The sequence below is a fragment of the Macaca thibetana genome, chromosome 14 (genome assembly GCF_024542745.1).
Source record: "Macaca thibetana thibetana isolate TM-01 chromosome 14, ASM2454274v1, whole genome shotgun sequence".
NCBI lineage: Eukaryota > Metazoa > Chordata > Mammalia > Primates > Cercopithecidae > Macaca > Macaca thibetana.
In genome coordinates this window covers 109584347-109607532 of record NC_065591.1, presented here as the reverse complement: position 1 = coordinate 109607532, position 23186 = coordinate 109584347, and the positions used below count along the sequence as shown (strand labels likewise).

General features: G+C 46.3%; 2 protein-coding genes across 8 annotated transcripts in view; one reads left to right on the top strand and one right to left on the bottom strand.

Moving 5' to 3' along the window:
- The window catches only part of IL10RA (interleukin 10 receptor subunit alpha), a 442741-nt gene that overhangs the window by 137540 nt on the left and 282015 nt on the right, over positions 1-23186 (bottom strand). The gene's annotated exons all lie outside the window — the stretch shown is intronic.
- Positions 1-23186, top strand: part of FXYD6 (FXYD domain containing ion transport regulator 6) — a 286618-nt gene that overhangs the window by 260430 nt on the left and 3002 nt on the right. For 6 of the 7 annotated variants that reach the window (XM_050758478.1, XM_050758474.1, XM_050758476.1 and 3 more), the window contains exons 3-7: positions 20353-20415; positions 21106-21144; positions 21268-21342; positions 21950-21986; positions 22781-22830. In XM_050758478.1, coding sequence (XP_050614435.1) covers positions 20358-20415; positions 21106-21144; positions 21268-21342; positions 21950-21986; positions 22781-22830 — 259 coding nt within the window. In that variant the 5' untranslated portion in view covers positions 20353-20357. The remainder of the gene's footprint in view (positions 1-20352; positions 20416-21105; positions 21145-21267; positions 21343-21949; positions 21987-22780; positions 22831-23186) is intronic. The other variant, XM_050758479.1, reaches the window with a different exon arrangement.

Genomic DNA, 23186 nt, shown 5'->3' with positions numbered 1-23186 from the left:
TTTTTTGTTTGTTTTTTGTTTTTTTGTTTTTTTTAACTTATGACTTGTATTATGTTGAGGTAGTTTCCTTCTATTCCTAATTTGTTGAATGTTTTCCTCATGGGAGGATGCTGATGCCAAATGCTTTTTCTGCATCAATTGAGATGATTGTGTGGTTTTTTTTTTTTCCCTCCGTTTTGCTAATGTGGTATATTATATTGATTGATTTTCATATATTGAACCATCTTTGCATTCCAGGAATAAATTGGGGCCTCCGATTTTATTTCCCTTAGTCCCTGCCCATTTCCACATGTGCCAGGGAGGCAGCAAGGAAGAGTGGAAGGTGTGTAGCACCAGCAGAATTAGTGACAGTTCCAGGTATGCTTTTGTTAGCTGTTGGGCCTTGGGCAATAGCATAAGCCTGAGCCTCTCTTTTTCTAATCTGTAAAATGGCAGTAATAACCAACATCCCATGGAGTTGTGATGTTTCTTTGAGCTAATGCTTGTAATGTTGTCTGGTGAATAAGGTGTTTTATAAATGATTGGTGATATTAACATTATCACACCATCGTCATCATCATCGTCCTCATTATCATCATCATCCCCTTTGACCAATGTGGGCAGGGAATAGGAATATGCAACATGTAAGACACAGTAGCTCCCCTTTCTGTTTGACAGTCACAGATACACTGAAGGGTCCAGGGCTGAGGAACAAGAGTCCCTATCTTGATACGTCTTGCTGTGACCTCCTCAACCCAAGCGGAGTAACAGGGCCATCTTAGGAATAGCACTTTGGTTTTGCAGGAGTCCATTTGGCCCTGCCTGTGTGTGTCAGGGCCCAGCCCTTCTAGAGAGATACCCTGAAGGGGCCCTTTGTGGGAGGCAGTGGCTTCTCCTTGAATGACCTTGATGAAGGAAGAAGATTGGGCATGGTGACCAGAGGAGGTGGCTGAAGACCTTGTGGGCTGGGCCTTGGTCTGGGATAGCCGCAGGCTCCTGGTCTCTGTCCAGCAGAGACACTGTGTCTTCTGGGCAGCAGCCCTGTAGCCAGGGAAGGGCGTGAGATGTTTTCTCCCAGGAACAGCAGCTGTCTGTTGACTTTGCCTTCTCAGACCCTGCCCTGGTGCATTTTCCTGTCTCTGCTTTTTGGCAGATCTATGTGAGTGGGGCACACAGGGCATGGTGGAGGCACCCAGGGCAGCCAAGGCCTCAGAGGGAGGAGGATGACATGAGGCCTTGCTTGATGCTTCCTTCAAAACCAATTCTCTTCTCTCAGCAGCCTCCACCTGTCCTGGCTTCACCACCTGTGTCCTTCCTTCCCATTTTCCAGCTCAGCTTCTGCGGGGACTTGGCCCCTGGGCCACCCTCTCCCATCTTGAAGGCTCTTTCTTTCTCTTTCCTTTGCCTGTCTCTCCCACTTCTTCCAGGGCATTGCCTTTTCAGTTTCTCCTCCTCCGGACTTTCTCATCTCTCCTGCTGCCTCATGTCCTCCGTCTGTCTTGCTTTTGTGTCTCTCATGGGGGCACCCTCAGTTTGGGCCTGAGAAGATGTGTCCCTTGCTTCAGCTGTCCCAGCCAGATGTGTCCTCCCTGGGCCACCTGTCTACAGCTCTGGATGACATAGGCTGTTTGTCTTGAGGCAGGAAAAGGCAGTGGCCGGGAGCTGGTGTCAGGTGTGGGCTGAGGCCCCTCCACACCCTGTGACCACATGAGGACCCTGGAGCCTTCCAGTGGTTGGAGGACAATGTTAGGAGGAAGGAAGGGAAGGGGGAGGAAGTTACTGCAGCCCTCTCCCTAGCCCCCATCTCTGTTTCTCTTTCCATTTTCCTGGAAAAGGTAGAAATGAAGGAGGAAGCCAAGGACAGAGTTGGGGAGTGATACAGTAATGATACTAACAGGTGATGCTTCTCCAGCAGTTACTATTCCCCAGGCACTGTACCCAGCTCCGTCCACAGGCCATCTCTTTTCATTGCAAATGACAGCAACAGAACTCCTTCTAGTTTAGGTGAAACAGGGGTATATACAGTTGACAGAGCCAGACTCAGGAAGGGCGGGACCTCTGGTTTGGGAACACTGGAGCCTGAGGCACAGCTAGGAAGCTTTGCGGGCCCCTCCTCCCTGCCTCTCTCCCCTGCCAGCTCTGTACCTGTCAGCTGCTGGCCGACTTCTCCCCCGACAGACTCCTCCTCCTCCCACCCAGCAGGATGCTGAGGTCTTTTCTGCTGTGTCTTTTAGCTACAGGGGAGAAGCTGAGATTGGCTCCTGTAGACCAGCAGGGTTGGAGTAGGGGCGGAGCAGGCTCCCTTCCAAAAGGGGATGCCATTCACAGAAGAGGGGACTGATGTGGGCACAAAGACCACCTCATCAGATGCTCACTGCTCCCGAGATGCATGCTTTTACTCCCGTCTTGCAGTTGCAGATGCCAAGACTCTGAAAAGCCAAGTAACGCTCCCGAGACCACAGAGCCACGAGTGGCAGAGAGGACGGAGAGCTGAGTGCTCAGAGCAAGGACCCTGGAGCCAGGTTGCTTGGGATTGAATCTAGGCTCTACTACTTTCTAGCTCTGGAATTTTGGGCAGGTTACTTAACCTTTCTGGCCTCAGTCTGCCCATCTGTGTAAAGGGAATGGTCATAATAATAGCTGCTTCTTAGGACTAGGGTAGAATGAGTTATATACGTAAACCATTTAGAACAACACTTGGCATGGCATGAGCACCTTATGAATGTTACATATTGTTATCAGAGTGTTTTACAGTTTACAAAGAACCTTCACACATATTATCTCACTTGACCTTGATCATAGCCTTGGAAAGTGGACAAGGGAATGGACTGACAGATACTGCACTGATTCTGTGCTGCCTGCACCCAATGCGCTCACCCTCGGCCTAATCAGCTGCAGGGTTCTGCAACCTGTTTTAAAAAATCCCCCACCCGAATAAACAGCTCTCTGTCCAACAAGGGAGTATCAGTGCTTTCTCAGGGGTGAGCTGGCAAGATTGTACATTCTGCTCTCTCTCTAGCGCACGAATATGTATGAAGCTAGAGATGCTGGGAGCTTGGTTGGTAAATGTTCATCCAGAGGTGGGAGCCCCTGCGTTGTGACTCTGTGCAGAACTGGTTGGATTCTCTCGGGTAGTTGTGTCTTGTGGCCTCAGCCTGCAAGGACTGGGATGGGAATGAGAAAACAGGGCGGCAGCTACCTAGGGAAGCTGGGCCCTTCAAAGAACCACAGTGCAGGTGGTCCCTCATGGCTCTTTGCCCCCAACTGGATGTGATCCCTCGCTATGAGGTGGGGCCCGAGGGCTGGAGTTTGGGGCTGGCTCTGGGATCGAAGGAAACCCACTCATAGCAGAAAAGCTCCCTGCCCTCCACCAACAGCCAGGCAGACAGAGCAGGGCTGAAGTCCAGAATCCTGCACTTATTCTCCAGGGCACCTCTCTTTCCCTGCCTCAGTTTCTTTCCATGTAAAATGCGTTTGACGATAACAAAAGACCTTTGGCAGACATGAAGCCCAACTCCTCACTCTCTCACACAGCAGAGCAAGCGGGTGATGAGAACAGGCCTTTCCCATGACCCCAGCTGTGCAGTGAGGGTGAGCTTGGTGCAGGTGGCTATTGCCATAGCGTGGATCTGAGTGTAGTGTATGACCAGACTAAGGATGAAAACAGGGAAGCCCTGGACTGAAAATGATCACAGACAGACTGGTCAGATGTACTGGGAGAGAGGTGGAATCTTTCTATTCCTAAGACCTTAACAAGTCTCACTGGGAGGAAAACAGGGGGAGGGCAGTCTGATTGATTTGTGCTAAGCAAGAGCTTTTGGAGACAAGGGACTGGCTCCAAAGGCTGTTTAAGGCCTCTTTAGGTCTTGGATTTCATGAAAGGGCCACAGGTGCACATTACCAGTGTGCATATACCATCGGGTTATGTTTAAGGATGAAGTGAGAATAAATATTTAAATCACTAAGAATAGTGCCTGGCCTGTATAGTTTGTCGTGATTGTAATTATTACCTCTTGTATCCAATACAGACCCCCAGACTGGGCCTCAAGTGTGGGTTTTCATCTCAGAATTTTTAGTTCCTCTTAGTTTCTTCTGTGGCATCCGTAGAAGGGCTCCTATGATGCAGGCGGACCTCTGTGTCCAGCCTTCTGGTTCAAGGCCGCTGCCTTGGGAGTGTGCAGTGTGAGTCAGAGGTGGGCTTTGTAAAGGCACAAGGAGCTCCAACCCTGGACCTCCCTCCTCAGGGGATTCACATTCACCACCCAGTGGCTCCACAGTGTCCTGCCAAACTGGGTGTGGCTGGACCTGGGGTTGGGACACACTGGCTTGGGGCGGGAGTCTTGCACAATGCTAGGAGGCAGGAGCTGTATCTCGTAGCCCCATGAGCAAACGGACTTTTGAGCAGCCTCCCAGAAGGGGTTGAAATTGATGCAGAATTGGCCGGGTGTGGTGGCTCACATCTGCAATCCCAGCACTTTGGGAGGCTGAGGTGGGCGGATCACCGGAGGTCAGGAGTTGGAGACTACCCTGGCCAATATGGTGAAACTCCGTCTCTACTAAAAATACAAAAATTAGCTGGGTGTGGTGGCTCGCACCTGTAGTCCCAGCTACTCAGGAGGCAGGAGAATCGCGTGAGCCTGGGAGGAGGAGGTTGCAGTGAGCTGAGATCACACCACTTCACTCCAGCCTGGGACAGAGCGAGACCGTCAAAAAGAAAGAAAGAAAGAGAGAGAGAGAGAGAGGGAGGGAGGAAGGAAGGAACTGAAGCAGAATCGACCCTCTGTTTTACAAAAACAGAGGATGAACCTGGGCCTTGGCTCTGGGTCCCTGTGGCTTGGGAACTTTGACAGGAGAGTGTTTAGGGCACAGAGTGGGGGTGTGAGGCTGAGTGTGGTCCTTACCCCTGTTTCCAAGCTGGTGGTCAGATGGGACCCAAGGTGAGGGGAGAAAGCAGCCCTGACATGGAGAGGGAGTGAGGGGTGCCGGGCTCAGCCAGGAGGGACCCTGGGAAAGCCCCCCGGAGCTCTGCTGGACATATATCCCCCGAGTGGATGATGACTGTCCTTTTGTCCTTCATTTTCCTTTTAATCCTGCAAGAGAACTTCAGCCAGAGCATCTGAGATGGGAAGCAGAAAAAGGATGGGCAGTTAGGAGAGGAAAAGCACAGCTGTGTGTGAGTAGGGAGGTATTTTGGTTGGATGCCAAGGGCACCCGGATGCCCCAGCCTGGATGGGAAGTAGGGAGACGCTGGAGTGGGGCTGGGGTGGGGTGCCAGGGAAGATCAAGGAGAAGAATATCCAGCCTCTCTAGTACTGAGGCCTCTCTGGGATTCTTTATCATTTGTCTGAAAGCATTATGAGGCTTCAGTTCCCATAAAAATAAAACACATTCCAAAGCCAAGCCCAGGGTTTGGGCATTCTCTGCTGGTTTGTACTGACCACTCCCCCAAGTCCCATTCATGAGCATGGAGAATAGAGAACTGACGGTAAGGCTGATAGAGTGCAGGCACGGCCCTTTCATGGAAACAGAGGGCTAAGGAGGCCTTAAAAAGCCTTCGGAGCCAGTCCTTTATCTCCATGAGGTCTTGCTTAGCACGAATAGATCAGACCACTCTCCCTGTTTTCCTCCTAGACAGTAAGACTTGCTAAGGTCTTAGGAATATAAAGATTCCTGGGCTGGTTGTGGTGGCTCATGCCTGTAATTCCAGCACTTTGGGAGGCTGAGGTGGGCGGATCACGAGGTCAAGAGGTCGAGACCATCTTGGCCAACATGGTGAAACCCCGCCTCCACTAAAAATACAAAAATTAGCTGGGCGTGGTGTCACGTGCCTGTAATCCCAGTTACTCGGGAGGCTGAGACGGGAGAATAGCTTGAACCTGGGAGGTGGAGGTTGCAGTAAGCCAAGATCGTGCCACTGCACTCCAGCCTGGGCTACAGAGGGAGACTCCGTCTCAAAAAAAAAAAAAAAAAAAAAAAAAAAAAAAAAATTCCACCTCTTTCCCAGTACATCTGACCAGTTTTTCTGTGATAATTTTCAGTCTGGGACCTCTCTGTTTTCATTCTTAGTCTGACCTTACGCAATGCAGATCCATGCTGCAGCACTAGCCACCTGCGCCAAACTCACCACATCACCCGGGGATAATGGGAAAGACCTGTTCTCATCACCTGTTTGCTGTCCTGTGTGAGAGAGTGAGCAGTTGGGTCCCATGCCTCCAGAAGACCCGTTCTAGACATGATTCCATCCCTTGCCTTCCCTGAAGCCAGCACCGTCCCCTCCCATCTCCAGTCCAAAGTTGTTTTTCAATCCAAGGAGGCTGTCAGTGGCTTCCCTCCTGCCCTCTCATGTCCCTGGCCACCCCATTCCTGCAGGGCCTCGCCTTCTTCCCTGGCTCCAGCTGGGCTGCCCCACTTCCCTTTGGCATTGCTCAGCCTTCCTTTCCTGTGTTCCTCCTGGCCGCTGCTCTGCCAGCCCTGTCCTGCCCACCTCCCAATCCCAGCACATCAAAACAGCAGTCAGGAGTGGGAGGTGTATGTTCTGAGCCCTGCCCCGCCCCTGAATAACTGGATGAATCAGATACCTCATCTCTCTTTGGGCCCCAATTTTCACAAATAAAAAGCAGGAGCCCAATCACTGTAACCGACTGTGATGAATTGTGTGATGCTAACTCCAGCTGGTAGACCTCACATCTTGGTTATACTCAATATATACACAGTCGAATCTTTTTTTAATAGACTTCTTGTTTGCAAAGATCTAGATACGTCATAGGCTAAATCATATCCCTTCGCATATAATAATAGTCTAGGATAACCAGTTAGACTAAACTGTGGGGCCTAGGCATTCTGCGACCCCATCAAAGGCCCCATTCTGGGATGATCTGTCTGAAGTGAGACCTCATCTTTCTTTGGGGCATCCTGCTAAGACCCAGGCCCGGTGACCCCTCAGGGCTTGTCATCCGTGGGCTGAGCCTGCAGGAAGGCAAGCAGGTGGGATGCCAGGGGAGGCGAGTGAAGCTTCGGGAGCAGGGGGAGGGAGGGATGAGGGTGAGATAATGAAGTTTCACTGTAATTTGGAGCCTCTGCATTTTCAAGGGAGGTTGTTTCTGAGTTATTTTCACAATGGAACTGGGTATTCTGATCTACCTCACTGCTGTGTGGAATCAAAAATAATAGAGCATGTTGCTATATCATCAACTAGTGGCTTCTCTTTCTGAGCAGTTTTTACCCAGCAATTAAGTGAAATTATGTGACTCAGTATGGGAAGATAATTGCCGGAGAAACTCTTCTGATTGCTTTCTCCCGCACATGCAGCCAGCAGCCAAGCAGGAGGATCAGAGAGGAAAATTAACATGGAAGTGCTGCTGCCACCCGAAACCTCAGCTGCTTGCCAATGTGGAGATAAACGAGAGCATGGAAAGGAGAGGAAAAATGAGCGGAAATGGAATTTGTTCTCATAATACACTCTAGAGGAGGCAGCAACATGTGATTGGTTCCATTCTCCAGATGGGGAGAGTGATCCAAATGGTCTAGAGGGGAAGAGTTGGGCAGCAGGAGAGTGATGCAGCCAGGGAGTCCCCCACTCCAGCAGTGATGATTTCTCAGGGCCCCTTTGCCGGCGAGCCAGGTCCTCAGGCCCCCAGGCAAAGGTCCAGGGCCCAGTGCCCATGCAGCAGTGCACACCCTGTTCCTGTGCCCTCTCCACTCACTTCAGCCTTGGATCTCCCTCCCCCAGTGACTCCTCCTTCCTCTCTTCCATCTACTCCTTAGACCCTCTCGCCCGGAACTGAGATTTATCATCGCCAAGCCTCTTATCCTCCCCACCCCAGCCAGCCTCCAGCACCCCGGCTTCCTCCCTGGAAGGAGGGAGAAAGGAATATGTGGTCACTGGGAGGGTGGGAGGTGCGGAGGGGTGGTATATGAGACGGAAGGGAAGCCAAGCTGGGTGCAGCAGTGAGACAAAGGCATTCTGTGGCCCTTCAAAGGTTCTGTGTGTGTACTTGGCCACTCCATTCAGGGGCAGCGCCAACAGTATCACCGATGAGATTTTTAAAAATGGGTTTAGGGCCCACCCCCCCCGCCCCCGTGGGGGCCCATGCTGAGGTGTGGTTGATGTAGCCCAGGCTGGGACAGCAGCTTGGAGGAGTAGAGAATTGGTCACTTTTCAAATTTGTGACAGTATTTCTTTTCACACTGTAACTTGATCAGAAATATTTTCTTTAGAATACAAAGGCAGGCCTTAACTCTTTAGCTTGGCACTCAAGAGCCTCTGCAATCTGATTCCAACCCTCTTATCTGAGTTCTCACCACCTACCCTGTCATGCTTTACTCCAACTGGGTTGTTCACTGTTTTGGAAGGTATCTTACACTAGAAATGGCAGCTACTTGGTAGGTTGCTGTCACAGCTCCCTCACAGGCAATGCAGACATTACTGGTGGATGAAGGCCATCTCCTGTTGGACCTCATTTGGGGAAGCCACTTTGGACAGCTACTATGGAATGAAATGCCTTAAGGCGAAACTTGAACTGATCTTGAACTTGAACTGTATCTCATTTGTTATTCCTACTTCCTGTTTCCCCTCTCACTGCTTTTGCTCATGCTGTCTTCTCTGCCGGAATGCGTTTCCTCTACTCTCTCCCTCCCCTTGTCTATCAAAATCCTACCCTGCTCTTAAGGTTCAGCTGGAATGTCAGTTCCTCCATGGAAACTTCCCTGGCTCCTTGTTGAGCTCTCTGCTCCCCCTTCTCTCTGTCTTTCTGGACTTTTTTTTTTTGAGACGGAGTCTTGCTCTGTCGCCCAAGCTGGAGTGCAGTGGCGCGATCCTGGCTCACTGCAAGCTCCGCCTCCTGGGTTCACGCCATTCTCCTGCCCCAGCCTCCCGAGTAGCTGGGACTACAGGCGCCCGCCACCTCGCCCGGCTCATTTTTTGTATTTTTAGTAGAGACAGGGTTTCACCGTGGTCTCGATCTCCTGACCTTGTGATTCGCCTGCCTTGGCCTCCCAAAGTGCTGGGATTACAGGCGTGAGCCACCGCACCTGGCCTGTCTTTCTGGACTATTGTTGCATGGTGTCTCTACCTCTTGGGAAGTTCTCTTCATATTTGCTGATGGATCAGAGCCCTTTGCCACCAAATCCTACCTCTCCTTGGTAGCTGAGGCTGTATCTTGTTCACCTACTTATCCTTTGCAGAGCCCATAATAGTATGGTCCTTTCTAGCAGTTCAGTGTTTACTTGTATAATGGATTTGAACCTGAGAATCAATGGAGGTGATTGTTGGAGTTTGAAAGGAAGGCACAGCAGCAACCTGAACTGCTGCCCATTGTGCCTGGTGGCCCAGAGCCATTGACATGTGCTTTCCCTATTCCCAGGGGCAGGAGGAGCCCTATTGCCAACACCACAGGCCCTCTTCCGGCTAGAGCTGGTCAAGAAGACACTATGGGAAGCCTGGTCCATTTGTCCCTCCCTCTGTTGCCTCACATCCAATATTCACACCATGGCCCCTAAGATTTGAAGACCCTAATGTGTTGTTTCATCTTCCACATCTTGACTCCAGTCTCACTCCTCGCTGGCTGAGCAAGGAGCAGGTGCAATTTGGAGATGGGGCTTGGGCTAGGAAGTAGCAGTAAAGTAGAGAAAGAAAGAGAGAAGGAGAGAGGGAGGGAGATGTTTTACAAATAGCAGATGCTCAAAACTTACTTTATTTCATACTTTGATTGAAGATATTTTAGGACTGTATGACTGCCTGAATCATAAGGGGACTTTCCATTATAAAATAATTAATCCCAGGTTTATTATTACACAGCTTGGTTTAAAGAAGGAATGAAAATCATCCAATCATAAGTCACCATTACTCTCCCCACACCAGACACTACCAAAAAAACAAAACAAAACAAAAATCCCATGAGATAACTGGGCCGGGCATGGTGGCTCATGCCTGAAATCCCAACACTTCAGGAGGCTGAGCCAGAAAGATCACATGAGGTCAGAAGTTCGAGACCCAGCCTGGCCAACATGGTGAAACCCTGTCTCTACTAAGAATACAAAAATTAGCTGGGCATGGTGGTGCATGCTTGTAGTTCCAGCTACTAGGGAGGCCGAGGCAGGAGGATCACTTGAACTCGGGAGGTGGAACTCCAGCCTGAGCGACACAGTGAGACTCTATCTCAAACAAAACAAAACAAAACAAAAACTAGCACTGGAGTATGTGAAGCATAGCCAGAACTTAAGCCATAGTTGCACTTAGAGTGAACACTCGTTGACATTACTGCATTCTGTAGACTAATCAGCATTGAGCCCATCTAGGTTGGGAAGCCAAACCTGAGACTACCTGCATGAAGCCGAGAACCATTGAGAGGGACTAAAGTGATCTCAGGTTGGTATCTGCTGGCCCCAGCCTGCCCCCAGCCATGAAAAAGCAAAACAAATGCTCTCTGAAAGAAAGTGCCCCATTTTAGGACTGTCAGTTTCCCACAGATTAAAATGTAGCAAACATGAGCTCACAATCAAATATATTACCAAACACAAGAAAAAACAAGTTACTGTGATTGAGAGGCACAGAAACACAATGTAGATTTTGACCCCCAAGGATTTAAGAGTTTGGAATTATCAGAGGCAGAATATAAAATAACTGTAAGAAATGTTAAAATAATAAGAGATGAGAACACAAAATGAGTGAACAACAAAGACTAACACAAATGACCAGGCAATTTCAAAAAGAACCAGATAGAACCTTTAGAAATTAATAATATGATCATTGAAACACAAAAGTAAATGAATGGGTTACACAGCAAATAAATACAGTTAAAAAGGAAGTCAGAAAATGGAAAACTAATATGAAATAATTACCTGGAATGTAGCACAGAGAAACAAGGAAGTGGAAAATATGAAAGAGCAGTTAAGTGATATGGAGAATAGAATGAGGATGTCTAACCTGCTTCTAGTCACAGTCTCAGAAAGAGAAAATGGGAAGAATGGAGGAGAGGCCATATTTGAAGAGATAATGGCATAGAGTTTTTCATAACAATGAAAAGGATGAACCTATAGGTAAAGGACTTTCAAGTCTGATGAAATCCACAACAATCAGTTCTATGTTGTGTTTCAGACTTGCGATGAAACTCACAACAGCAAACACACATACACACACGCAAATAAAATAAAAGGAGGCAGAGAAGAAAGACAGGACATCTATAAAGGAATGATGATATAAGCAGCAGACTTCTCAACAGCAATCATGGAAGCCAGATGGCAGTGGAATAACATCTTAAAAGTGCAGAGCAAAAATAATTATCAGCCTAGAATTGTGTACATAGCCAAACTACCTTTCAAGGATAGGATTGTATTAGTTTTCTACTGCTGCATAACAAATGATCACAGACCCAGCAGCTTAAAGCAACACATATTTATTATGTCATGGCTTGTTTAGGTCAGAGGTCTGGCACAGCTTAGCTGAATTTTCTGCTTCAGCATCACACTGAGCTACAGTCTAGGTGCTGGCTAAGGTTGTGGTCTGATAAGAGAATTGACTGGGGAAAGATCTGCCTCCAGACTCCCTCAGGTTGCTGGCAGTATTCATCTCCTTGTGGCAGAAGAACTGAGGTTCCCATCTTCTTGCTGGCTTCTGGCCAGGGGCAGCTGTCAGCTGCTAGAGGCTTCCCACAATTCCTTATCCTGTGCTCCTCTCCGTAGCCTGTCTCATGACATAGCAGCTTGCTTTTTCAAGCCAGCAAAGGAGAAAATTCTCTAGCTCCAGCCTGCAAGATTGAGGCTTATATGATATAATATCATCATCTGAGAGCTGTCCTTTTGCCACTTTTGCCACATTCTGTTGGTTAGAAGTATGTTGCAGCTCCTGCCAGTATTCAAAGGAAAGAGATTACTCAAAGCCTTCAAAGCTGGAATGACTGGGGATCGCCTTAGGGTCTCTTGCCACAAAGGTGAAATGAAAACATTTCCAAATAAACAGAAACAGAGTTTCTAACTAACAGATCTTCATTAAAGAAAATTTTGAAAGATGTTCTTCAGGAATAAAGAAAATGGCTTCAAGGATGACTAACATTCAAAAACAATGGTGAGCAAATCAGTACATATGTTGTAAATTCATTATCTGTTGCTGCATAGCAAATTACTTCCAAACTCAGCAGCCTAAAATAGCAAATGTTTGATATTTCACACAGTTTCTGAGGGTACAGAATCAAGGAGAATCTTCACTGGGTTTTTCTGGCTCAAGGTCTTTCATGAAGCCAGAAGATCTGTTTCCGAGCTCACTTATGTGGTTCATGGCAGGCTGTATTTCCTAGCAGTCTTTCGGAGTGAGGCCCCCACATGGGCCTCTCCACAGGAGTGCCTGAATATCCTTAAGACATGGCAGCTAGCTTGACTCAGAACAAGCTATCTGAGAGAGAGAGAGAGAGAGAGAGAGAGAGAGAGAGGGAGGGAGGCTGTGTTGTTTTTTATAACCTCATATTGAAAGTGACATACCATAACTTCTGCATATTTTACTGGTATATAGACCAACTCTGGTGCAACGTGGGAGGGGACTGTACAAGGATCTGGATACCAGGAGACACTGGGAGCTATCTTGCAGGCTGGTTACTACACACATTGTTGAATCCAAACAAACATAGTTTTCATGAAGTACAAATATTAGTATCTATTTTATAGAATTTTAAAAAGAACTGAAATATTGTCCAATAATAGCATATGTGTCAGGAATGGGCTGATTTGTATTTTTGTGTTTTCAGGGAGGGTATTCTGCCTAATAACTACTATAGGTATTAACTCTGAATTTTTTTACATTGAATACACGTGGAAAAATTAAAAAGATAACCACTAAAAGGTTAAAATAGTTTCTATAATTTCTAAACCGTAGAGGGAGAAAAGCAATAAGGAAAAAAAAAAGCAAACTAGGCTAGGGGCAGTGGCTCATGTCTGTAATCCCAGCACTTTGGGAGGCCAAAGCGGGCAGATCGCCTGAGCCCAGGAGTTCAAGACCAGCCTAGGTAACATAGTGAGACCTGCCCCCCCACTGCCAAAATAAAAATAAAAATAACTAATCCAAAAAAAAGAAAGAGCAGGGAAAGAAAAAGAAACAAGCACATTCCCGCAGGGAAAAAACAGATGGCAGAAAGCAGGCCAAATATATCAATAGCCACAATAAGTAAATTAAATGGAGTAAACTTGACAATTAATACAGAAAGCTTGACAATACAGAATTTTTCAAAGATCCAGCTCTTTGCTGTTTATGAGATGCACACACAACACATAAGGACACAGAAAGGTAGAGAGTAACATAGAATTTAAGGCAGGGAGGATCACTACATAATTCTAAAAGACCCAACCCACAGGACAGTAACAGTTTTAAACTATCTGTTAGACTCTTCTAAGAGACATGTTATCGGCCAGCTTCAGGTCTGTTCTGCTCATGCTCAGTAAATCTCAGTAAATCAATCACTGCGACACAGATTTTGCAAAAGAGAAAAGATTTATTCAGAAGGCCACCAAGCAAGGAGGCAGGAGAACAGCTCTCAAATCCGCCTCTCCAAAGATAAGGCTTAGGGATATTTACTGGTAAGGGAAGTGGGGTGGTCTGAGGCATAGGGAAAGGTGATTGGCAGTGGGGAAGAATGAAACGGCAGATTCATTCTGAGCAAGCGTAGTCAGGGTTCGTGGCATTCCATAGGACATGTGTGCAGGAAATGGTGGCGTTAGTATGACCTGAGGGTGGAGTTTTTAGCCCTCTGATGTCAAAAGGCTACCCTTTGGGGCACTTGCACATGTCCAGTGGAAGGGTGAGTGGTCTCATCCTGTTTGAACAGGACAGGAGCCTGCCCAAATTCCTGAAAAACAACTGAAGTAACCATTACCAGGGTGGCCTATGAATGTTATCTATAAAGTAACCAGTGAAGGTTAAGTTTCAGCATTCAGTGGCAAGGCCTTCAGCTACCACGGCCTTCAGCTTCATGGAAAAAGGGAAAAAAAATAAAATAACAAAAAGCAAGCAACCAAAAGCAAGCAGTGCAGGCAGACTTGATCAGATTAACCCCTTGGTTTTAAAATATGGGGATACATTTATAAATGCTTCCACTTAGCTGTAGATTTTAAAGTGCCGATCTTGATTTTTGGTAGGTGAAACAGTCAAAAAAAAAAAAAAAAAAAAAGAAATTTAAACACAGTTGATAATCTTAATTTATAAGCATATAGAACTTTCTTCCCAACCATGAAAGAATTCACAATTTTCCAAGCATACATGGAAAATAATTCTTTTAATAACTGACCATGTACTAGGTCATAAAGCAAGTCTCAGTACGTTTCAAGGCATCTGTACATCATACAGACCATGTTTTCTGACCTTGGTGCACTTAAGCTAGAAGTCAATAACAAAAGCAAATAAAAATCACTGTGTATTTGGATATTTAAAACACATACTTCTTTTTTTTTTTTATATATACTTTAAGTTCTAGGGTACATGTGCACAACGTGCAGGTTTGTTACATATGTATACATGTGCCATGTTGGTGTGCTGTACCCATTAACTCGTCGTTTACGTTGGGTGTATCTCCTAATGCTATCCCTCCCCCGCCCTCCCCACGATAGGACCCGGTGTAAAACACATACTTCTTAATGCACAGGTAAAGTAAGAAATTGTAATGGAGGTTTAAAGTATATTGAGAACTAAACAACAATCCAACCTTGATGGAGTGCTTTCACCCCATTATAGAAGCTTTGAAGTGTGGTTTTTCATTATTGTTTAGTTCTTAGTATTAAACTTTAAAAGCACTTAGAGGGAACATTGCAGTCTTAAATGCTTATATTGGAAAATAAGAAAAGCTAAATATTAATGAACTAGGTATCCAACATAACAAGATAAACATAAAAAAGAACAATAGAAGAAACCCAAAGATCGTATAAGGGTAGAATTAAGAAAATTTTAAAACATACAATAAAAAGAATTAATAAAACCAAGAGTTGGTTTCTCTGAAAAAACTGATAGCATCGTTAAACCTCTGGTGAAACTGACCGAGGAGAAAGGGAGTTGTCACAAGTAACATCAGGAATGAAAAAAACGGGCATAACTTTATGGCAATACATTTGAAAGCAGAAGAGGGAAAATGCCTTTAAAAATTATAACTCACTAAATTTATTAAAGAAGAAATAGGTATCTGGAGAGTGCCATAACCATTAATTAATTGAATGGGCCATTTAAGATCTTCCCACAAAGAAAATCCCAAGCCCAGATGATCTTACAGGTTAGTTCCACCAAACACTCAAAGAACAGATTATTCGAATCTTCTGCAAACTCTTCCAGGGAACTAGCAGGAGAGTGGATACTTGTTCTGTGAGGCCAGTACTGCCATCCCCAAACCAGGCAAGGTTAATACAATAAAATAAAAACTGCAGACCAATCTCACTCATGCACATAGATGCAAAAATCCTAAACAAAATGTCATTAAGCCAAATCCATCTGTTTATTTTAAAAAATTGGTTTCATCTCAGAAATGCAGGGATGATTTAACACTTGATAATCCATACATATAATTTACTTCACTGGTAGATTTAAGGACAAAAACCATAGAAGTAGAACACTCGTTTATAATTAACATAAAACAGAAACATCTTGGAAACCAGGATTAGAGGGGAACTTTCAAAGCATTAGAAAAACTCCATTTAAAATCAGTAGTAAGACTGTGTGTGAGTGTGTACGTGTTGTGTGCTTGTGTGTTTGCTATTGTTTCTATTCTGCATTTCACTGGAATTCCTACCCGGTCCACTAAGACAAGAAATAGAAATAAACGGTGTGAGAATTAGAAAGAAGGAACAATATCATTTAAAGATGATATATCTACAGAGAAAACCCAAAGGCATCTCTAGGTAAGTTATTACAAATAATTCGAGAGTTTAACAAGATTATTTGGTTTAAGATCAATATGTAAAAATCAGTTGCTTTTCTCTCTACCAGCAAAAATTAGAAAACACACACAAGGTGACATTTAAAGCAGCAATAAAAATGATAAGGCACTTAGGAATGAATCCAACAGAAAGTGTGCAACACCTATATGAAAGCATTTATGGAACTTTATTGAAAAGGACCTAAACAAATCAAAAGATTTATTTATAGACAGGAGACTCAAGATCAGAAATATGTCATTTCTCCCCAGGTTGTTCTATAGATAGATCCATTGCAGTTCCCATGAAAATCCTAACAGTTTTGGATGAATTTGAAAAGCTAATTCTGAAATTCAAGACCAAAAAACCAAGAATAATGAAGACATTCCTGAAGAAAGAGGAGGAGAGGGAAGAGGAGAAAAAAAGATGGGAGCTTCTCTTACAATGTGGCAAGATTACTATGAAGTTGTCATAACTGAAACACAGCAGTTTTAATGCAGTACAGACAAATTGACGAATAGACCCAAAGAGAAAGCCCAGAAACGGATGCACACCAAATAGAAATCAGATATGTGACAAAGGTGGTAGAGCACATCATGAGGAAAAGGGGAGGCAGTCCGCCACTGAAACCAGGTTACAGTACCAGGTATCAGCATGGGAGAAAGTAAAACTAGACTCCTACCTCACACCATACACAAGCATCAGTTCCGGATGTCAAGTAGATTTAAATGTAAAAGACAAACCTTTAGGGGTTTTAGAAGAAAACTCTGACCTCAGGGTGAAAAAAGATGTCTTAAGACACAAAAATCACAGCATTCAATTATGTTAGAATTAAGAAATTATGTTCAACAGAAGACAATTTTTAAAAGTGAAAAAATAAGCCACCAACTGGAAGGAGATATTTGCCATACTTAATGACAAAGGTTTAGTATTCAGAATAAGAAATTAACAACAAAAATAATGTCAACTCACTTGAAAATGGGCAAACGACATGAAAAACATATCATTGATGAAGAAACAGGAATGACAAACATGGAGCCCAACTCTATTACAATTTAATCACATTAAAACCATCTTTTACCTCTAGATTGGCAAAAATGAAAATATCTGACAACAGAAAATATCCACAACAGGTTGTAGAGCTATGGGGACAGTGATATGCAGCTGGTAGGATATTATCATGGAGATGACTGCTGTGGAGGACAATTTTAAATCATTGTGTAAAGTGGACAGTTTGTATACTATACAACCCAATGAATGACTTCAGTCCTAGGCTTATGTCTAGGACGTAACTATTCAAACTGCCAAGTGTGACCCATTAAGGAGCCTTGAAATATTTTTTGTAAAGAAACAGAATAAAATAGAAAATAAAGTATCTCATTCATACTAAGTATTATTTTGTGATAATTGCTTCTGGTACACATGAATATGTGTTAGTGCTGGGTTGCAATGTAGAATGTATTTCTTACAGGAGTGGTGATCAAAGAATCAAAAAACTGTTTCCTCAGAATTCTTGCATGTGTGCCCTGAGCAGTATACACAAAAATGTCCACAACTCCATTGTTTGCAATAGCATAAAATTGAGGGGAAATAAACCACACATCCATTGGCAGGAGACTAGAGCGATACATGATCATTTACCTGCACAATGGAATATTACACCACACTGAAAATGAATGCACTATAGCTAAATGTAACAGTGTCAGTGACCCATAGAAGCATAATGTTGAACAGAAAAAGCAAGTTTCAAAAGACTGTAAACATGATATCATAATTATGAAGTTCAAAAAAGCTACACTAAACAACGTAATATTTAGATATATGTATGTATTAAATATATATTTAAAACGAAGAGCAAGGTGAATAACCATACAGTGGAATATCATTCAGCCATAAAGAGAAATAAAATACAAATACATGCTACAATGTAGATGAACCTGACAACATTCTGCTAACTTGAAAGCCAGACACGGAAGTCCATGTATTTTATTATTTCATTTATCTGAAATGTCCAGAATGGGCAAACCCATTGAGACAAAAAGTAGATGAATGGTATCAGGGTCGAAGGGAAGGGGAGTCGGGGGTGACTGCCAATGGATACAAGTTTCTTCTTGGGATGATGAAATGTCTTGGAACCCAAGATTGGTAACGAACGCACAACTTTGCGAATGTTCTAAAAATCACTGAATTGTACAGTTTAAAATGGCAAACTTCCTGGTGTGTGAATTGTATATTTTAAATTGTGAAAAGAACACTTACTATGAGATCTACCCTCTTAACATATCTTGAAGTATGCAATTCAATATTGTTAATTATGCTGTACAGTGTTATACAGCAGATCTGTAGCACTTACTCATTTTGCATAACTGAAATTTTATATCTGTTGACTGGCAACTTTTTAAAAGAAGAGCAAGGGAATGATTAAAAATACATATTTTTAGCCAGGCGTGGTGGCTCATGCCTGTAATTCCAGCACTTTGGGAGGCTGAGGTGGGTGGATCTCCTGAGGTCAGAAGTTCAAGCCTGACCAACATGGTGAAACCCTGTCTCTACTAAAAACACAAAAAATTAGCTGGGTGTGATGGTATGTGCCTGTAATCCCAACTCCTTGGGAGGCAGAGGCATGAGAATTGTTTGAACCCAGGAGGTGGAAGTTGCAGTGAGCCGAGATCGCACCATTGCATTCTAGCCTGGGCGACAGAAGGATACTCAGTCTCAAAATAAACAAAATAAATAAATAAATACATAAATAAAATTAAAAAAATATATATTTTCGGGATACTGGCCACCTCTGGGAGAGAGGCAGGGGGATGGGGTGGAGGGAAATAGAGGTCACTGCAGCAGTCTTTGTAAAGCTCCATTTCCTAAGCTGCTGGTTATTGGTGTTTCCATTATTACTATGCCTCATTATATGTGTGTGTTACATATATTTTTATACATATAAAATACAGTGTAGCATTCAAAGGAAATACAAATGTGAAATGAGATAGCATTAAAAGCAAATTACCGCCTTTTCATAAAGGCTTTTTGAATCAAGGTTTGGGCCTTGTCGTGGCTATGGATGCAGTCGTTCTGACCCCTGGTGGCCGAGAGGTGAAGTGCAGTGGTGGCTGCTTGCTCAAGGCCAGGGGGAGGTAGGTAGTGACCGTGCTGGGGGCAATCAGGGTCCTGGACTGGGTGGATGTCCAGGGGTTCAGGCCACTGCCGGTTTCACCCCACATGGAAAACAGACCCAGCCTTGGGATTTCCTGGTTCAGCAAAAGCCTCTCTCTCCTCTCTGGCTCTTAACCATGCTCCTGAAGTGTGTCCTGCCATTGAAATCTATCCCTGGGTGCCACCTCTTGGCCCTGCCTCCTGCTTCCACCAGGATAGCCCACCTGGGGCCATCCACCCAGAGACCAGGACTGATGAGCTCCTGAGCAGAGATCTCGGCATCCTCTGGGGAAGCAGAGGCTGGGGTGCTGAGGCTTATAGAACCAGCCTTCAAACTCCTTTTATTGAATCAAACCATCTTTCTGGAGGATTCTGAACCAAAGCCTGTGGGAAGAGCTGACTTGGGCACTTTTGAGGTGTGATGTGAGGGGTACCTGAAGGAGGGCTGTCAGTGCTTAAGGGCCCAGGAAACCGCAAGTCTCCTCCCCACCTAGCTGGCTAGACTAGAGGGACATTGGTTTACTGGCCCCATTTAATCTGATATTAAGAGATATTTCTGACAGGGTATTGGCTGTCAGAATGAACTAGAGATGGCGACAGAAGGCCTTAATGAAATAAAGATGGCCACAGAAGGGTGGCCTGTAGAGAAGGACACAGATGAGATACCAAAGTCACGTCCCACAGGCAGTGTGGTGGAGGAGTTACTATGCTGGGTTAGGATCTAGTCCCTGCTACTCACTCTGGTGCCTGTCAGCCTCATTAAGCTTCAGGTTCTCAGCCTGCATTAGTTGTAGTGATTGCTAATTGTACTAACTCAATTGTGCCAGTTGAATTAATAGATGCAGAGCATTCTCTAAGAGTCCAAGAAATGTCAACTGGTGGTGGCTCACGCCTGTAATCCCAGCACTTTGGGAGGCTGAGGCAGGTGGACCACGTGAGGTCAGGAGTTCGAGACCAGTCTGGCCAACATGATGAAACCCCGTCTCTACTAAAAATACCAAAAATTAGCCTGGCATGGTGGCACATGCCTCTAATGCCAGCTACTCAGGAGGCTAAGGCAGGAGAATCGCCCGAACCTGGGAGGCGGAGGTTGCAGTGAGCCAAGATCGAGCCACTGCACTCCAGCCTGGGCAAGAGAGTGAGACTGTCTCAAAAAAAAAAAAAAAAAAAAAAAAAAAAAAAAAAAAGTCACCTGCTTGTGCTTAGGTTGTTTGAACCCTCGTCAAGTCATGAGTGCAGAGTAAAGCTGGGGATTTGACTTGGTCCCTGGTCAGGCTGATGCCTGAAGCTGATGAATGGAGGCTTCTTAGCTGGAGAATCATTTTTTCCTCCCTCTGTCCCCAGACGCCATGGAGTTGGTGCTGGTCTTCCTCTGCAGCCTGCTGGCCCCCATGGTCCTGGCCAGTGGTAAGTACCCCTCTGGGACCTGGCTGTGACAAGATGATAATCCTGTCCAGCCCTCTCTACTGGAAGGTTCTGGGCCCCTTGGAACATTAGGGCTGGGGGACTCTCAGGTTCTTCATGTCTGGTCAGGGACCTCTCCCTTCAGTCAGCAGAGGAAGTCGTGGAGGCAGCAGCTATTTATTCACAGACCTCAACACAGCCTGCCCCCTTGCCCCCTAAGGGTCCCGCAGGGCATGGTGTTTAAGCCCCGCAAGCTCACCAGGCCTCTGTGGTCTTGTGGCCTGAATCCTGGGAGTCAGACCTGCACGTCAGTCTCTAGACCATAATTAGCCAGTGTTGGCCTCATGCAAGTCACACGTCCTTCCTTGGTCTCAGTTTCTCCGTATGTCACAAGAGGAAAATTGACCCTGCCTTCTGGGGATGATGTAAGAATAAAAAGGGGCAATGAATGTGGATGTTGCATGACTCGGAGCCTCACTGAGGCTCAATGCCTTCATTGCCCTTGGCCCTCAGGTTCCCCTAACCCCCTAACTGGCAGGCCTGCCCTACTGTGTACCTCTAGGCATCTCTGCTTAATGGGCCTTGCTTCTCCGGAATCCCTTTGTGAAGACGGAGGTCTGTGAGGCAAGGTTAGCTATTTGGGAGCCGGGTTGTGTAGCTTTCTTTCTCTTGACCAACTGTTTGTTTTTGCAGCAGCTGAGAAGGAGAAGGAAATGGACCCTTTTCATTATGGTGAGCAGTGGGGACCCTGGGTGCAGGGGTCAGGGGGATGCAGCCCTGCCTGGCAGGAGGGATGGGGGGAACAGACACCGTCTCCCTGGCCCCTTCCTCTCTCACCCTTGGTTCCTTTGGCAGATTACCAGACCCTGAGGATTGGGGGACTGGTGTTCGCTGTGGTCCTTTTCTCGGTTGGGATCCTCCTTATCCTAAGTAAGTTGGTTCTTTTGCTCACTCTGTAAGAGCAATGACTGAGGCTGCTAAGCAGGTGGGGGCAGTGCGAGAGCCTGGTTGGTCCATCTCCTGGAGAGGAAAGGAGGCTGCCTGTCCTCCATGTTATCTTCACGACCCAATAGAGTGTACTGGGCACATAGTAAGTGCTCAGTGAAACACTGAAGCGGGAACAAAGAAAATGTCATATGACAATGAGCACAGATAGGAACCGGTAGGGAGGCTTCCCAGTGCTGTGTCTATAGGGCATGAGTGGGGCAGTCATGGAGGAAGGAGACAGGCACTGCCCTAGTGTGCGAGGGATGTGCCCCTGAGTTTGTTGTTCCCACGTGAGCCTGATCTGTACAGATCCCTCTTGACTCACATGATCAAGAGGGCTGTGGGGGTGTAGCCATTCCAGCTGTGGAATGTATTTCCTTTGCCCCAGAAGAAGCTACCCCATCTGAGGGCCACGGTGTGCAGCTGTGCAAACTGTGCACTGCGCAGGTCTAGGGGGTGCCGTTTACATAGTCCCACAACCTGCACAGACCCTTGGCCCTGCTATGGCCAAGCCAGGAGCATGACCTTGGATGGTTTCTTTGCTTTTCAGGTCGCAGGTGCAAGTGCAGTTTCAATCAGAAGCCCCGGTAAGGATGCTGTGGCAGTGGACATTGGGGGTGATACTAGGTGGGACAGGAAGGGACCCCTGGTGTGTGACCCCCCAAATGGGCATTCTCTTGGATTCTTGTCTCAGAGGCAGAATGTGTGTGTTGGGGCATAGGGCTGGGAGTTTGGGGACTGCCAGGTAGACTCTGGGGCAAAGGAGAGGTCCAAACATTGACGGTCAGCCCATCCTGTCTCTTCTGATATATGTGGGGGAGGGGAAGTGGACAAGAAAGTACTGGAACCTTTTCTGGAGGCCCTTGGGACAGTTGAGCTTGGGAGAAGGGAAGCAGAGGGCTTCCTGGCCTCTCTTGGTGCCCAGGTCCTCTCTACAGGACCTGCGACACAGTCCCCGCTTGTCACCTGTTCATGAGGCTCTTTGAGCTGAACAGACACTTGGACCTTCTTTCTACTCCCACACAGAGGTCATACCCCATTAATTTACTACAATAGCCAAGGGTAGCTTGGACCCCAGAAGTCCAAAGCCTGTGACAGGACACACCCAAGGCCCCATGTGGCCTTAGGCTCCCCTTCCCGTGACTTGGTAGAAGTCAAGGGCTGACATTGAAGGGTGCCTGTAAGTTCCCTCCGAGTCTGATCCTTCAGTCCAGACCTCTCCCTCTGCCCCATGCACCCCACAGCAGAGTGAGCTCCAGCCCCTCAGGGCACTGGGAGGAGCCTGACCACAGGCGGCTGTGCCCCAGTGAGGAGCAGAGCGACGCTCTCTGGGTCTGCCCTGGAGATCTCTGACAGGGCTGTGCTTCTCCTTCTCCTGCAGGGCCCCAGGAGACGAGGAAGCCCAGGTGGAGAACCTCATCACCGCCAATGGTAACTGTCCGTGACCACCTGCCCAGATGGAAAAGAGGGAACAGAGGGACCCCTCTGTGGCCCAGGAAGGGACTGTTGCCAGGTGCATGGCCTCGCTAGAGTCAGCCAGACATGCTCCCGCAGTGCCAGGAGAGGGGGTCTCCAGGGCCTCTGCAGCATTGCCCCCTCACTCCACCAAACAGGCTACTACTAGTGTCACCTGCTATTTACAGAGCATCTGCTTGTGCCAGGCACAGACCCCATATCATTTAATGTGCACACAGCCCCGTGAGATAGGCATCACTGTCCTCATTTTATAACCGAGGGACTCAGAGAGGTTACCAGGTTCCTGTAAGCAGCAAGTAGCAGGGCCAGGA